Raw genomic sequence first — 18,099 nt, forward strand, 5'->3', positions numbered from 1 at the left:
TTGCAGTGGCGTCAATAAATATATATCTTTTTATTAGTTTATTTATATACATTGGAATGTAAAGATGATCCCAGAGTTTTTGGAAATAGTTGATTATTGCACTTCCATCATTCAGGACGTGGATACAGTGTTCGATACATCGTCTGCTTTACTTGACCGTCTCCTTCGCTCCCTGCTGAGGACGAAACATGCACATCAGTGTTAGACGAAGCTGTTCAGACACGAGTCAGACTGTGTTAAGTCTTTATAAGAGCTAAAAAGATGTGGTGGATAAGTCAATGATGACTGATCGATCACTAAGGTCACTTTTTAAAGATCCAGTGTGTAGGATTTAGCGGCATCTAGCGATGACGTTGCAGAACTGAAACTTCTCCAATGTGCCAAGCATGTAGGAGAACTGCGGAGTTAGAGTTATGGCCCTGTGCAGTCAGTGTTTGGTTTGTCCATTATGGGCTACTGTAGAAGCAACATGGCTCCTTGGAAGAGGAGCCGCTCTGTGCACAGATATAAATGGCTCATTCTAAGGTAAAGAAAACAAGATTCTTATTCTCAGGTGATTCTATACAAATTAAAAGATATATCCACCTAAATCCTACACACTGGCCCTTTAAGAAAAAAATCCCAAGGGTGCACTGGTTAATATCAGTTCATCTGTTCTAATCATTTTAAATAACAATTCAACGTTTTGGTGTTTTCCTTCTGAGTGTAAAATGATCGTATGTGTTTAGTGCTGTATTTAGTTAACCTAGCTTAACATTAATACTGGTGGCCGGTGGAAACAGCTAGACTGAATCTGTGCCAAAGTTTATAAAAAATGCAAATCAATGCCTGTACTGCTCACTAATTAATAGGTCTACTCTCGCTTACACAAACAGAAATTTAAATAGTGGAAGAGCGAAGACAGCAAATTAAGCTCAACTATTCCTTGAAAAAAGAAGGACACACTTTTGTAATTGTAAATTTGCTTTCACACCAACCACCATCCTTCACTTCCAGAGATCTATTTAATACATGGATGTCCTGTTGCATCATGATGTCGTAAACCATCTGTGCTGGTTTAATAATAACCAGGTGACATCTGTTCAGACCTCAAACCACCGGGCCTTTTGTTCGTCACCAACACCTGCACTACTGTACATTTAGACATGAATAAGCAGGGTGAAACTGAATAACCCGTTCTTAACCATATTTGTACAAACTTTATATTTAAATATAAGTATTAAAAGTATTCAGATCCTTTATCGAGGTAGATGTACTAATACAACACTAAAAAAACTCCACAAGTAAAAGTACTGCATTTAAAACCTCACTTAACTGAAGTATGAGACATCAGCAAAATGTAGTACTTAAAAGTATTCACTGCACCTTTCCTTTTCTTAAATCTGGTTTCCACGTTTTAAAATGCAGATTGTTGGCTCCTGTCAGTTGTTTTTAATTTGGCTTGATACATGTCCTGTAAGTGACACTTGGAAAGAAACAGTATTTTAGGGATTTAATGAAATCCAGCTTTTTCTTGTGACATTAACTCCGGAAAAAAAGCAACACTTTTACTCTGGCTTTAGCATCTATACACACAGAAACTAAACATACTGGAAATCCTCAAAAGCAGCTGAGACTGAAGAGAGAAACAAGCTTGATTTGTTCTGCATTCAATTGGGTTTCAGGAGGAATTTGACATTAATGAATTCTCTGTTTCGAGAGGACGAACTGACGCTCACAACACCATGAGTCTCTCATGTCAGATACTGTCGTCCTCTCCGGCCCCACTGTTTAAGAGTTCATGGTACACATTCACAAACATAACGCAGCCACTTGTCTCTCTGTATTATTTCTCCGCTGTCACCTGTTTACCTTGCTGAGTTCAGGAAAAAGCTCCTGCACGGCGATGTCCAGCAGGACGTACGTCATCTGAGGAGACACAACATGTCACTTCAGTTAGAAAGGACGCCAGGAAGCTGTGATCAGATCTGCCTTACACAGTGTCAGAGAGCTCCAGTGCTTCTTATTACTTTAATAAGGTCAGTGAGATTTATAAAACAGAAAACAGAAATACAACAGCATAATCTTTATGTTATTCTTACAACCGCATCACATTCACACTGCTGACAAGCATTTTAAGATAAATTTAAAGCGTAAAAACGTTTATACAGCCGGGTATCAACATGTATTTGCAGCACTGAGTAACACTGATTTAGATTCATAATCTTGTTAAATGAGTTTTTCATTTATATTTTTGACTGTTTTACACATTATTTTGTTAAGGTTTTTGTATGGCTGCTTGTGTTCAGACAACATTAAACATTTGAGAACTGTTTTGTTAAATGAGGAAAAACATATTTACATATTTATAAAAAGGGTCTAAAAAAGTATTGTTTTGGTATTGGAAATTTAAGTAATGAATCGTACTGGCATGAGCATCAATACATTTCCATACAATATCCAGCCCTAGTTTTCCCCAAATGGTATACAAAAGCCCTGCATACACACATCTTCAAAAGGCTTATTTAAACAAAGCCAGAGGCAGAGATTCAACAAGATCATTTTTGAGGCTGTAAGCCTGCTGTGTTAATAATAAGAAATTTAAAAAATTAGATTTGCAGAGAACTTTTCACACAAGGAATTCAGCTCAAAGTGCTTCATGATAAACAAAATGCAACACAAAAATCCGGATTAATCAAAAGACAGACAGTTATAAACAAGATATAAAGTCAGAGTAAAAAGTACAGAGACCAGTAACAGCAGTAAAAATAAGAAAATTGATATCAAATAATAATTACAAGAATTTCTCTGAGTAAAATATGGATTTTTATGGATTTTGACTTTTTTCGCCTGATAGTAAATAACTAGCTTATTCCAGCTTAGACTTTAAGCCAAGGTAAAGGCCTATCTCTCCCAAAAGACCTCAAGAGTTATTAATGCTTTTATTACCGCTTGGCTAGACTATTGAAATTCTTTGTATGTGGGTGTAAATCAGTCGTCGCTTTGTCGTCTGAAGTTAGTTCAAAATGAACTGGAAAAAGGAAATGGGATTACATACTCTTCCTGTCCATTTTAGGACTGATTTTAAGATTTGAATGGTTTGTTTTTTAAGGTTTTTAAACAGTCTGGCGCCACCTCATTCTGCAGAACTGAGGTCGACAGATCAGAAACACAGTGGTGTCTGAGCCTTTGCTGTGGTTGACCCGAAACTCTGGAGCAGCTGAACTGTTTGTGTGAAACTGCTCCAACAAGTGAAACATTTAAATCACTGCTGAAGAGCCGTCTCTTTTCGTTGCCATACAGTTTATTCCAACTTGATACCTTTACTTGACTTGACTATTATGTTTACTTTTTCTTCTGTTCCTTTTGTCGTTTGCTCTGTATTTATCTGGAGTTTTTGGTATTTTGTTGTTGTTCAGCACAGCGGTTGTTTTAAATGTGGTCTACTAATTAAGATTGACTTGATTTGACTACAGATAGAAAGGAAAAGGGGGATAGAGAAAGCAAACCTGTGGTGTTGCTAAGGACCCAGTCTACATGAGATGCACTTTCTACCAGGTGAGCTTGTGGCACCCTCTCAATCAGCACTGAACATAACAAGCTTCATGAGCTTTTTCCAGACTAACACTCCACTGCAGGTCTGTTGCAAAAGCTGCTGTTTCTGTTATTTTGCCCAGCTGTGCGTGCTTTTGTGGTTTTTAAGTTGTTCTGTTTACCTGTTTGTTGAGGACAGGCTGCTGGAAACCGTCAAAGAGGAACCGGATGCCTTCATATTTGGCCTCCTGGCCGATGCACTTTACCACAAAGTCTGAAATTCAAAACAAAAGAAATACTTCATCTGTGGTCGAGGCAGGAGCACATTTCAACATAGAATTATCACATTCCTGAGTACACTGATAAGGAGTGGTATCACTACTGCACTGATGTGGTTTGTGTGGATGTGCACGGACATCTGAGATCAGTGACACTCAACTTACAGCCCACAGGCCAAAACTGGCCTGCAATCGAACATTTTCTAATTCACAATGAAACTAAATTGATTTAAAGTGGCATTGTTTTTGTAGCACTTTGTGTGTAAGAAAAGAATCAAGGTATCAAAAGATACTCTGTCCTCTGTTGGTGGATCCCCACCAACAGAGGACCATGCTAAGTTCCAAAGTTTCTCAAAACTGGCTCCTGGACTCCTGTCATTTTGCAAAAATGGCCCTTAGGCAAAGCAAGTTTAGTATTCCTGTCTTAGATACACCTAAAGCACATTACAAGATGTTAGTTCCATAACAGAAACGAGGAGTGTGTTTCTGACAGGACACGTATGGAAACGGAGGCTTTGAATGAATTTGTTTTCTGATAGACAAAAAGTTACTACTTAGAATCTGCAGACCAGCTGAGGTGGACTTTGGGGAAGTAAAAGGAGATAAGAGCGCTTCCTCCTTTTATTGCTTCTTCCTTATTTAGTAAACAACACGCAGTCCGTACTCTGGTCTGGTTTTATTCTGTGTTTTTCTAAATGTTACTAAATCCCATGAATAGACCTGAACCAGCTTTTTGTTAATGCTAAAACCTGCTGAAGAGTGACTGAATGTAAGCACAGATTATTCAGATATTAGACTCAATAACTTCATTAGCGATAAGGCGCGAACTGCGTGCTTGTTCACTTGTTATGGAGTTCTTCTGCCACCAAAAAATGAATTAATGCAGCTTTGATAATGAATGGGTATTAATAAATTAACTTGGTTTCATTTCCAGTTAACTAATACAGTTAATTTAGGTTGTGATTAAAGATAAAGAAAACTTTTTAGGGTAATGACTAAGTCTGTCTAATCAGCTGCTGTTCAGTAAACAGGGATTCATTAAACCTGTTATGGGTGTTTTTACTCAGCTAACCTGGTTTAAGTATTATACTGGTAAACATGCTCAGCTTAGTGTAAAATAAATGTTGGAGTCTTAAACAATCGTCTCTTCAGTGTCATGAAATATTGGATTTCAATAATCTTATATTTCTTGTGCTGTTTGAGGATTAATAAGGCACTGTTACTATGATCACTACTCAAAGCAGAAAACGCTGCCATGTAAGATAAAAGTGGTCGGTGTGACTTGAAAACTGACCTGGTAAATACTTCATCATCTCCTCAAACGTCTGCTTGGCTCTGATCTGTTTGTCCTCAGTGGTTCGCTCCTCGCTGCTCTCACAGAAAACGGCGTCTGTGGGAAAAAATTGACAACATGAAACACAAAAATACATTATGCTAGACCCTGGTATCTATTTTCCTTTCTGTTTCTGTAGTTCGAAGTCAGACAAGAAGAAATCAGTTGTATGGACATAACAAATCAAACATGACTGCTGATATTCAAACCAGCACACATGGATGCATTGACTGCATTCAGACACCTTACACAAGTATTTTAAACCTCTGAAATGTGAGCAAATCGGTTTGAAATCTTTTGAAAACATGGGGATAAACCCAATGGTCTGATTTTTTCCTCACTGCAGTATGTTTGTAATCAAAAGTTTGTAATCAGCTCTTAAACTGATGTTTCTCTTTTTTCCTTCAATAGTAACAATTGAACAGAAAAAGAAACAGTATAATTCAGTCACCAAATGTGAAAAGAATTTTGTCCCAAAAGAAGAATTACATTATTCACATACTTTTTCCCCCAGATCCGGTCAATCTGCCTAAAACCTAGGTCAGCAACCTTTACAAACAAAAGAGCCAGTTTTGACCAAAAATAATTTTAAAAACATGTCTGGGGCCACAAAACATATTTGAGCCTTATATTTAACGTAAAATGGCTTATTAAGTATAAATAAGGCTATCAACATTATTTGTCTAAATAAGTATTTATTTATATGTTTTACAACAATGTGGCTACTCTACAGTGGGCTATTTGTGATTATTTCGGACTTTAACTTACTAGAGGTGGCAGTTAAAGCAAACAAATCTTTTTACACGCTGTTAAATTCTCTATTTTCCTCTGAGACTTTTGGATTTGTAGTAAATAACCAGCCTAGCAAGGGAAACTCGAGACAAGCCACCGTCAAAATTTAGAAGAAAAGGTGCCAGGCCATAGACGTAAGACACAAATTTTACTTCAGTTTAATTTAATTATTCAGTGTTTTTTTTCTAAAAGTGGAAAATGTAAATATTTATTTAGACCTAGAACAGAAAAAAAATTAAAATGTGAAAAAAAATCATGCACATGATTTTTTTTCACTGGAAGCCCAAAGAGAGGGGCTGAAGAGCCGCATGTGGCTCCAGAGCCACAGGTTGCCTACACCTGGTCTAGACTGTTCACATTCATGTTTGAAGTGACCATATCTGACATCAGTTTGAAGAACAGTTCCTCCAAAACTTCAGTTGAGCTCTGTTGAATGGTGACCGGGGCAGGGGTGTTGCTACGGCAGTCTTCTGTAGTTTCCACAGACTCTGACTCTGCTCTGACTTTGTACGGTGACTCATCTGCTCCAGCACAGTGAATTATGATGTGGGAAAACAATGGATGTTTATGGGAAAACCTGTGAAATCTCACTGTGGACTTATGGCCAGTGATCAGATATGCACTGGGATTAGAAACACAAAGGGAAATGGCCCAGTTCTGAGTGGGGCAAAAAAAAAAAAAAAAACTTCTACGCCCACACTACTCTTAAAAAAGATCTCAGATCTCTGTCAAAAACAGGGACATAGGCCACATTTGCTTGTCATGTGAACTTAGCCTCAGCTGACAGCCCAATAGTGTTGCATGAAAGGGGAGAATACTGTTGGAAGTTGGATTTAGAATTTTTTTTCCCAGTCCGGAAAAGTAAGTGACCCTTGATTGTTATTGAACCATAACTGTTGAGCTCTCTGCAGTCTACTCACTGGTTAGATTGAATACATAGAAACTGTGATTTGTCAGTCTTTAGTTTGTTCAGCTGATATTCTCTGATCCAGTTGAAACTAAACAATACTAACCTTCCACTAACTCTTTTTCTATGTGAAATATGAAGACTAGCGTTGGTAAAGCAACATGTTGTTATGCCTTTTCCTGATTAAACCTGCGTACATTTTGATGCTAAGCTTCCAATATCTTTTATCCTGTGACTGCTTATATTTTTTTTTCTCTATCATCTGTTGTCAGTCTGGTTGAACCATTGAGTAGCATTCTGTTCATAATGAGCAAAAATACAAAATAACATCTATTTTCTAAAGAGGACTTTCCTAAAGGTGTCATAGCCCGTCAAACATACAGAGTGGTTCTTTAAGTCATCTAACTGTATAAAATCAGGCTTTTGTATAAGAAGATTGCAAAATTTTGAGTGGTTGTGTGCACGTTGTCTCTGAGGGGAAACATAAACACACACCTCTGAGCTGAGTGATCAGGGAGACCATGTGGTGCTCCTGGAGGATCTGCTCCAGTTTGGACTGCATGTACTGATCCATGTAGGCTTCAAACGTGTTCTTGAACAGGATCCTTCCTGCAGCCAGGCAGTGGTGCAGCCAGTCCGCTATGTGGAACACCGTCCGACCTGCCAGTCAAAACACCAAGACAGACTAAAGAGTGAAAACACAGAGAGACGTGAGGGGATGATGTGGTGTTAAAGACACCTCTGATGACCTTTGTATAATTAACCTTAACTTGAATCTAATTTATCTAATTCTTGCAAGCTTTCTTCAAGTTGGAGTAGACAATTCAGTCAAGGATCACTGGAGATGAGCAAAGTCAGTTGCAAAGGAGGGTGAATTGCAGTCTTTGACAGAACAACAACAAACTCGTGTCAATCCCAGGATTAGACTTAAAAGTCGCTTTCGAAACACTCATTTTTACACTCTTATGGAGATTCTGGAGTCTCTCCCTCCTCTTCTGGGGACCCAGGAGTCTCCTCCTTCGTATGCTCTCATCTTTTCATTCTGATTTTTATAGCGTCAGAGTTCACTGGGCTTCTAGGTACTCTGCCACACCCCAGACCTATCTCTCTCACGACACCATTTTTCCAAAACCTTTAATTCTGTATTTTTTTAAATAATGCAACTTGGTTTGATTATAATGTCACACACAGGTTTCAAACTGGTTAAATGCTGACCTTGTTTCACGCTACAACATAACAAACCACAGAAAAACACAAAACCAAGATTCAATTTACTTATGTGAAAATTATATTCAGCTACTTTAAAAGAGTGTGTGTCGTTGAACTTTTCACCTCCTATTTTTCTCACACAGCGAAGATGCAGTTAGTCAAAGCCTCATGTCAGAGTTACTATGACCTTGAATCTCATCATTATACCTCGTCATTATCTTGGCTTTTCCAATCTTCAATCATTTTTATTATCTTTCTTAAGGGTTCTTTTTTTCTTTTTTTGCCAGGCAACTGAACTTTTCACCCAATTGTCTGATTTTTATCACTACAATGACTTAATACACATAAAATAACTAAAACTAAACAGTGTTTTTTTTATCTGAAGCAACAGTTTCCTGTGAACCTGAAACTGTCAAGAATTTGTTTTTCCAGCTTGAATTCCTCATGTAAGACTCTTCTTAAGATTTTGCGTGTTATTTTAATGAGTAAAAGTATTTCAGAGAGGAATGGTGGAAATATTTCCAAGAAGTTATACATGTGAAAGTAATCAAAACATACTTTAGTAATCCCTCTCAGTCATTACTTAGAAGTGTGTGGCTGTGTATTTTTCCGCAGAGACTCTGCTGTCTGTTTGTATTTTCTAATTTTCTGTGTTCAGGACGTTAATGAGCGTGTACCCCCATAGTGCTCAGGTGAGCACTCGTGTGGTGTCACCCCGCAAATATAGCGAGGTGACACCACACGAGAATGAATCTGGGGCTGGCTTTTACTTTCACTTTCAGCATGGTTACAAACAGTAACCAATAGTGCACCTTTAAGAACAGTGCAGATATCATTACCTCAATGTTCGTCTTTGTTCAAACTCCAACTGCTTCTTTCAATTCTAAACTAAAACCCTATGATTTCCCGTGCCTGCATTTTGGTTAAAAAATGTCTTTTATTTGCTTCATATAACTTTGGAGCAATTATTATTGCACCGTGAATGTCCTGAAACTGTATTTTTTTGTCTATTTCTATTTCACGTCATTCTAGTCGATGGTGTTTTTAAGAGTTATGGTCGATTTATTTTCAACATGTGATTCATGGAATCACCTCTCATACAAATAAACTCGCCTAAACTTAAAACATCTTAACCATGTAGCTTCCTTTATAGTTCTGGTGGAGTTACTTTGTCATCAGGTGTTATCATGTCGGTTTAGTTTCACTACCTTTTCTCTTCTACAGAAACCACTCACACAATTGTAGATGGTAAACCTGTGTCGTCCTGTGCAGCTAAAGAGAAGTAACTTGTCAATGAGTGAAACTGAGAAAAAGTAACCTCAAAGGTTTGTATCCTTTTCAGAAGTTGTTACATTTTTGTCAACTATGTTTTAGTTGTTTCACAGTTTAAAATCTGAATTGTCTGACATTCACACATCCCTAAATAAATCCTCTCCTTTCACAGGGTACAGAAAGTAAAAAGGTATCTGCCCCAGAAAAGTCCTTTACTCCACTCATTCACCTTGGCGAGCATCACTTACCGACATACATCATGTAGTCATACATGCCGTCTACAGAGACCATTTCCATGAAGTAGTTGTGGTTGTTTTTCTTCTCCAAACTCTCTGACAGGTTTGCGTTGTTCTTGAACAGATCGTTGTAGAGCTGCAGGCAAAAGTAAACAATCGGCGAGTGTCATGAATATTAAAATTACAATAAAAACATTACTGAATTAAAATGACTAAACAGGTTGATCTGTGGCGCTTACATGGTGGCATATATTTAATTTTATGAGAAGTTATTCATCCCTTTTTATTTTTGATTAACTGGATTCACCGAAAACAGACCATTCAAGCTGGCGATTTTATCTACAAACAGTTTCTCATTCGAATTTCATGAAAATGTACATATAGTGATATACACAAAATAAAACAATATCACAAAACCTTTTCAGAGCTTTTTAAGGACCCATAGTAACTTTTTACGAGATTATGTTTACATCTACTTTAAATACTTAACTTATTATACTATCAGTGTATTTTTAATGCATTTGATTATAAACTCATTTCTGGGTGCAAATCCGAAAAATAATTGCTGCAACACAGTATGCAGGAAATGTTCAAATTGCACTGTTGCTTTTGGGGGAGCCCTGTTTTTCAGGGATCTTGTATGCATGCACCTTCATACATGAATGAACCCCCGACAACATAAAGAAACACAACAATTATTCACAGTTACAATGTTTTTAAAATTGTTCTCCACTGACAAACAAGAAAAATGCTAACACATAGTCAACATATGCATATTTAACCTACAGAAATAAACTCACTGTTATGTTACATTACATGGTATATACAGTTTATTACTTATATTAAACACAACAAAACCCCATGACTCTTTCAAAACATATAACGATTTCACTAATATCATCACCTTTTTCAGTCTTAGAAAATGAAATTAAGAAACTTTACGACTTTTCCAGGTTTTCCATGAACGCGGGAACTCAAATCATTCACCTCAGCTGGTAGCACAATGAGTTCATGTAAATAAAGATTGTTACTGCACCATAGCCAGCCTTTATGTTGTGCTGAAAACACTCAATTCCTGCCCACCAAACCCCCCTCATTTATCCAATCTGTCTCCATGGAGACAAAGATTAAGGTTTATCACATGAGCTGAAATACATCTTCCTCCCTACAGGCAGAGGAAATTCCTTCCCTTCAAACCTGATAGGGAGGGCTAGATGACTTTGATAAAGTCTTGGCGGTCATTTGTTCAACCCTTGACGCTGGCTGTTAAAGTGCCAGAGAGCATAAAAGAGTAAACATCGTCTGGGGTGAGCGGCACAGAGATGTTTAGTTCGTGTTGAGCAGAACTTTTTTTTTTCCTGTTTTACCTTCTTGTTGTTCTCGGCGGTGGGGCTGAGGATGGTCAGCTCGGGTCGGCTGGGTTTGGGTTTGGGCGACTCGCAGGAGTTGAAGAAGGACTGGATGAAAGGGTCCAGGTTCTGTCCTTTCTGGAAAACAGTTTTGTAGTGTTTAATATCATCAGTGTCATTCTGAACTAAAGCACTGATGAAAAAATCTGTCTTTAACTCCTGCTCAGCCTGATTACACCCCGAAGATCCTGGACTTTCTTGTTATGTTGGACAGCAGCAGCAGTTACTCAATACTGATGTCAGCTCAATACTGTAATTCTTACACCCACACAGAGACAGGTCAGGGTCAGATACACAGCAACACCAGGGAGCCTGCAGGAGGCTGGAGGTTTCCTGATTATTTATCTTGGAGGTTCTGCAGTGAAAAGAAAGTCTCCATACTCACCCCTCCTCCTCTGTGCACAGCCTATTACTGGAACTAGCAGAAATTTTGTTTTTGGCAACCATTCTGTGGTTTTTGGATCACAAAAACATCTTGTAGTTCAGCAGAGCTGAGTATCAGTATGTTGGCTGTGTCAAGTGTTGGTCATACTACAGAATGATTAATAACTTCTGTATAGTTGATAATAATCCACATAAGGAAGAAGATAGAGGAGGATGAGGATTTGTTAAAAACTGCACATTAATATTATGTTATTGTGATCTGAAAAAAACAAATTGCAATTACATTATTTCTTATATTGATCAGCCCTAGTTGGTATAAAGCCCTGGTTGAAGATTGTGATTCTGCACATCCACATTCTCTCAAAAAATCCCATTTCATATTTCTTTCAGAATGAGATGTTTGCTGAGCAGGCAGCCTGTTAACCCAGCTTAACATGAAGACTGGAAACTGAATAATGCACTGTTGTCAGGGAGGTTTACATTAAATTAAAAACAAATATTTAGGAAATAGCTGCAGTATTAATCATCATTAACTCAGCATTTCAGCTCAAGAGGGACTCACCTCTTTCATAAGCTTCCCTGGTACAGACTTGAAAATTTTTCCTGGAAAAAAAAACCCATTCAATTAAGAAATCGACTCAACTGTTAAAAAACAAAAGAAGAAAAGGGGAGGGTACCGATTACTAAAAGAAAAATTGGGATTTTTATTCTAATGTCACAGCATAGTAGAGAAAAAAAAACATATTCATCAATTAAATTGAAAAACAATTACCGGGGTTCCATTAGGAAATATATGTTTACATACCCAGGTTGACGTCAGGAAGCATCCGGTCGAGGAACTGAGACTCCATGCTGTGAGGAGAAAGGAAATCTGCCAGCAACTGACTGTTACTGAGCTCTGGATGCTGCAGGAGTCTCTGCGCACACACACACACACACACACACACACACACACACACACACACACACACACAGGGGGGTAATACACACCACACACACACACACACACCGGAGGTTGCTACACCCACACGCACACACACACACACACACACAGGAGGTTAATACATGTAACGGCTGTTCTTCTCCAGAACACAAACATAACTTGGTGCCAGGCCAAGTAAAAGCAGTTTTTATATCTTGCACATACCTAATCTACAAAATATAAGAAAAGAGCCAAACAATCAGACACGCCTGTCACGTATAATACCTTTGTAACACTGCTTTGTTTTACTGCCCTCTAATGACAACATAGAAGTACATGTACTTTAACTTCGATTCATTTTAGATTTTCTGTCTTTAACACTGAAAATCTCATTCCTCTCACTCCTAAGAAACATATGTTCTGCACCACAGTCAAGACAGGAGCAAAACATTGGCTGCAACAGTTATTCTCGTTACTGTCAATGTTAAATACCTGCAAATATTCCTCAAATTCCTCCCTCTTTGATGCGAGGAACTCGTAATTCTTTGGTCCGATAATTCTTTTGGATGGAAGCTGAGCATCTGCAAATGTGCCTGGAAAAAAATGTGAACGAATGCAGCTCATTATAGAAGGAAACAAGGCTGATTATTATTTTTTAAACAGCTGCAAGCTAATATTGTCATTACCATATGAAAGTTATTTAATGAAAGTAAGTTGGTGAGCGTTACCGTGGAACTCAGTGAGTTTGGATTCGAGTACGTAGAACTCCAAATATCTTCTGTAGACTGACCACTTTTCAGTTTCATGACCAACTGCAGAAAGAGAACAAATAAATTACAGCATTATACACATATGCAGAGATTAGCTGATGATACAGCTGAGACAGTATGCAACGTATAGACTTGAGTTGATTATGGGTGTCATTTGGTCCGTTTAACCCAAGCTTTCTCCTTCAAGCTTTGTGCATGTCCCCATAAAACAAGTCCAATGACACATTCAAACATGTCACTTGACTCTTAAAACTGAGAGTAAGTAAGCATTAAAGTAAAAAGCTATGCAAAGTGAAATGAATGCTATTGATTGAATATTATTTGTGATAAATGCCAATAGACTACTAAATAAGTTTACTAATTAGTGTTTTATTAGCTAAAATATATATAGTAGTGTAAAATGGTCTTTGGAAATTTAGGACCAGGCATAAAAACACAGTTCAAAGTGGTCATGTTATGGTTTGAAGGAATTTTATCACATCTCTTATGCAAGTGAATGCCATGCTGATTAATTGAAAAACAATCATATGAACCAGTCTGTAGCTGCAGCTTTGCAAACTTAAAACTGTTTCATAATGTTGGGAGGCTTATTTCCACCTTAATTGTAAAATTAAGTCAGAGATCTATCTCAGTACAATATGTAAGCTGAAAAAAATATTTTCAAGTAGGAAGCTCATATTATATGTAAGAGAGAGGCCTTATGTTTCACTGCTCCGTTCACTCACCTTCTTTCCTGTCATTGCGTTCCACGTCGATGCAGAAGACGGGGATCTTCTCTCTCTTGACCTCATCGTCATAGAAGTCGATGTAAGGGATGGTGATGGTCCAGGCTGACAAGTTCCTCAGGGTGCCCGCCATGCTGGCTGGCTCTGCAGGGGAGTCGTCCTCCATCACAACAGTCGCCTCCTCCACCTGCAGGGAGCAGATAATATGAAAATTAACTTTTACTTTACCTAAACCAATAAAGTTTTATTCAAATTAATTGAATATAATTCTCTAACACCTCAATGAAAGTAGAATTACTGCCCCGCAGCTGTATGCCTTTGTGCACCAGTCAACTGCGCATTAAGTTTACATCCATGTCTGCAAAAACATGGATGCTTTCCCCACAGCACAGAAGATTTAAACAATCAGGACAGATTCAAGATGGACACCTTAAGTTATTTCACTATCTGACCAATGTCTCCCCCTCTGTTTCTGATTCATGATGCTAAATGATGGACAGAAAGCACGTTCGCATATTATATGTCACAGGTAAGTTTTCATCGCTTTATCATTTTATCCTGTTAGACATTTGTGTAAAATCTTGTCGTGATCAGCGAATGAATTCTTGAGTTGTGGCCACAAAAACTTTGACCACTTAAATCACCATCAGTCAGTTCATCCTCGAGTCAAAGTGGACGTTTTGTGCAACATTTGAGGAAATTCCCTTGAGATCTTCTTGGGATAATCTCAATCTCCAACACATTGATGACAAAAGAAATAACAATTTCAACAAAGTATACTGCAACATGTCATAAATCACTTTATCTATATCTATAGTTTTTTTCTCGTCTATATTTCAGACGATAAGATGGAAGGCAGATAAAAGGCTGCAGATGGACAAACGGATTCAATGAGTTGATGGATTGAAAGAAATTCCTGTGGATGCATGAATGTCGTTTCCTCACTTCGAAAACCATCAGCACAAGGTTAAGACTCCCATCACAGCTCAACATTCTTCATATAAATTACCAACATTTTCAACACTCAGGTGATGACTGATCAATAATCCGTCAGCACAAAGTTTTTAGTCTTTAGAGAAATTCAGAAGATCATATTCTGCTTGGTAAAGTACATCTACACCGACAACGAGTAGTTAAAACACAACAAGAGATGATGGGTCTAATGTTTACATGTGAAAAAGTAGCACTCACCTGGTCATCGTCAATGTCGTTCATGGCGCTGGGTGGCAGCATGGCTCCCTCCATGGTCGTACTTTTGAACACACCTTTGATTTTGCTGCCAATTCTGCTGATCCCGAACGACTCGCCTCGTTTCGACAGGTTTCTATGGCGAACAGAGAAATAGGCTGGTACATAAGGAGCATCTAAACTGCATTAATACTAAACAAAGCCATAAATCACATCTCATCTATTCAGTTTAACTGTTCTGGAACAATTCCTCTTCCTCTCTTCTATTTTTTTTCTCTGTTCCCCCGATGCTTCTCTTCCTCATGATCTAGTCAGATGTTGGCAAACAATAGTAGGAGTAAAATAACAAATGTATCTATCACATTTGTCAGATGACCTGCTGACAAAGCATCACACTTTGTGCTGTGACAGCTGACATCAGTCATGCAGCAGACATGCAGAACATGTACAAGCCTTCTTCATCCAGCCGCAACCGCAGCATGTAGTCACCGAAAACTCATTTCCGATGTTTAAGCAGGCCGTTGAGTTTTTAAAAATGGAAAAGAACCTTCTGGAAATCATTAGGGGCCTGGCAAAGTGCCTAATTGATCTGACAAAGTCAATCACGTTTGGCAGTTATTACTTTCATGTCCTGACACACGGCAATGAACATTTTGCTGATCGGAAAAGGGCGTAAAGTCAGACTTTTACAACATGGATTAATGATTCACTGCTCGAGATGTTCACCTCTAAAACTTCCTTTGAAATGCCTTTGGAACAAAAAAAATCCTGCGAGTACATGTTTTAGTATTCATACGTGTCTCGTCCATGCTGAAGTGCAGCCGCTATGTTCAAATGAAAGGTTTAAGAAATATAAAGAAACTAATGTCTTAAATCTATTAGTCTGAAATCACAGCATCTTTTCAAATAATTCTGACGATTTGGATTTGTAGAAAAATTACATGTCTTTTTGGTACTTTCAACATCATTTTATGCACGAAAAGTTGTTCATGTTTCATATTATCATCATTATTATTGTGGGGGCAAAAAACACTGAAAAATGGAAATACATCACAGTTTTATTCTTCTTTCTGCATTTTAACTGCTTCACTACTACACAGGCAGAGTTGTATTTAATTTTAAATTAGGGCTGTGAATTAAAATTGAATCATTTTTGGGTACCGATCAAAGTGGGTCTCAAGTACCAAAGAAGGAATAATCTACTTTGTCAGATTGCTGAATTAAAAACAACTTCTGCAAAATTTAGAGTGTATCTTTTTAAGGGAAGAGAAAGTTAAACTTTGATAAATTTGAGAAGGGTTTTTTCATATTTTGCTAAATGGAGAAAGGATTTTATAGGAAAACATTTTTAATTCTTCTCTGTAAGGTATTAATAAAGATATGATCCTAGTGTCATATTAGAATGCAGCATGCAGCAACATTATACTGCCTGTCAGACACATCAGCTTCAGTTTGAGGCTCCAGTACATTTAAAAAAAAACCAAACATACTGATTAACTTTTTCATTGCTACAAATTCTGCTATTCATCACCGGACACTTTTTAAAAATTATCTTTCTTTACTTTATTCATGCTTTTATTACATGTTGTTTAAGTCTTTTCATTTTACCCTTGCCTTCTCTATTTCACTATTTTATTATGAGATTATCTTTTACTGCTCTTTATGCACCCTTTATATTCTTAAAATGTCTAAACCCGTGTTAAAGCAGATTCAACTTTGGTTCAACTTCTTGACCAGTGCTCGGCCCTGGCTTCTTTAACGGCGCTATCGTCTCAAACGTGAGGTTAAAATCAAAGTGCAAGCATCAGCAGAACATGTGAACAAACACAGAGGCCTGGCAGCAGCTCATAGTGTTAAGATTTGTTAAAAAAAACAATGTGATTCGCAGAGCAGCCTACAGTGAGATATATACTGTATCTGCATGCATGGCACTGCACTTTTTTTCAGTGTCTTTCAGGCAGCAGACTCTGTGAGACCAGGTAACATGCCGAAGACCAACTTACCTGCTTTCCTCCAGACTGAAGCTATTTCTGGAAGTAGATGCATAAGCGCTAATCATGACATGTTTGGACCGAAGACCTCCAAAAGATATGAGCGAACTTAAAGCTGTGCTCCGTATTCAAAGTTTCAGAACACCTTCTACAGTACCATCATCAAAACCACCTTCTCACATGTTTAGCTTTCTGAATGCTATTTTGCCACCTGAAAGATGAATGAAAATCAAAATTTGAGTCTATATTATACAACAATCACAAACCTGTTGATTCTTGAGTTTCTTGTCGGAGACTCTGCTCCCCTCAGCAGGTATCTGAAGTACTGAAAACAGAGAGGAGACACAGTCAAGGTACAGATTACAATGAACGTAGGATTTGAAGTCTGAAGCATGTAGTAAAGATCCCTCTATCACGCCAATAAAAAAATCAAAACACTCTGTTAGAAGTATTCAATTTGATAATTAACTAAAAGTATTATCATCAAAAGTCACTCATGCAGACAGAGCAGCCCATCATAGTTACATTATACTGTTGTTGGAGCTTAATCGTACAACCTAACTAATTTATATACTGTTGGATAGTGTAATCAGTTATAAAGCATTATATTTTCAAATATGATTTTATGATTTATTTGTCATAATCTAAAGCTTTAAGTTAGATTAAGCCTCTAAAACCTGGATCGACATCACTTTTTTGTGGTGTGTTCAGATGCCTTTCAGAAGTATTTAAGCCTTTTTTTTTAAGCCCTTGACTTCCTGCTTCGCTTCAGTGCAGACGCTCTTCTTGCTTGCTCTCTGCTACGCTTTTATTTTTCCTAGTTTTTTCCTTTTTTTTCCTTCTTGTCACATCCAACATATTTAAGGAGGTTTCCTACAACAATTGGGATTATCTACTCATCATGTTGATTCAGAACAGAACTGCAGCTCTGTCTGTGTGTGAGTGAAAGAGGCAGTGAAACACACACTGGACACTATACAAGTTAACTCTGTACACTTGAAGCTGGAAGAGGAGTTTTCCTGCCCTGCTGGATACAACCTGGGACCTTTATAGAGGAGTACCGCTTATTTTAAAGCTGTTCACTCCGAGCTTCAAGATGCCTCCACTATCTGCAGACGACTACGCCAAACTTCTACAGAAAATTGCCGTGCTGGAGACTAAAATTCACCG

General features: G+C 37.8%; 1 protein-coding gene across 3 annotated transcripts in view; it reads right to left on the reverse strand.

Moving 5' to 3' along the window:
• Positions 1–18,099, reverse strand: part of LOC121955221 (sorting nexin-14-like) — a 34,298-nt gene continuing 16,199 nt past the window's right edge. The window contains exons 16-30 of one of the 3 annotated variants that reach the window (XM_042503072.1): positions 17,196–17,254; positions 16,942–16,968; positions 14,942–15,074; positions 13,751–13,937; positions 12,984–13,067; positions 12,748–12,848; positions 12,139–12,250; positions 11,896–11,936; positions 10,908–11,027; positions 9,553–9,676; positions 7,319–7,483; positions 5,086–5,181; positions 3,696–3,787; positions 1,852–1,908; positions 1–172 (exon numbers count right to left, since the gene is read on the reverse strand). In XM_042503072.1, coding sequence (XP_042359006.1) covers positions 149–172; positions 1,852–1,908; positions 3,696–3,787; positions 5,086–5,181; positions 7,319–7,483; positions 9,553–9,676; positions 10,908–11,027; positions 11,896–11,936; positions 12,139–12,250; positions 12,748–12,848; positions 12,984–13,067; positions 13,751–13,937; positions 14,942–15,074; positions 16,942–16,968; positions 17,196–17,254 — 1,422 coding nt within the window. In that variant the 3' untranslated portion in view covers positions 1–148. Of the gene's footprint in view, positions 176–1,851; positions 1,909–3,695; positions 3,788–5,085; positions 5,182–7,318; positions 7,484–9,552; positions 9,677–10,907; positions 11,028–11,895; positions 11,937–12,138; positions 12,251–12,747; positions 12,849–12,983; positions 13,068–13,750; positions 13,938–14,941; positions 15,075–16,941; positions 16,969–17,195; positions 17,255–18,099 lie in introns of all 3 variants that reach the window. The other 2 variants (XM_042503071.1, XM_042503073.1) reach the window with 2 other exon arrangements.

This window comes from Plectropomus leopardus, chromosome 16, assembly GCF_008729295.1.
Source record: "Plectropomus leopardus isolate mb chromosome 16, YSFRI_Pleo_2.0, whole genome shotgun sequence".
Taxonomy (NCBI): Eukaryota; Metazoa; Chordata; class Actinopteri; order Perciformes; family Serranidae; genus Plectropomus; species Plectropomus leopardus.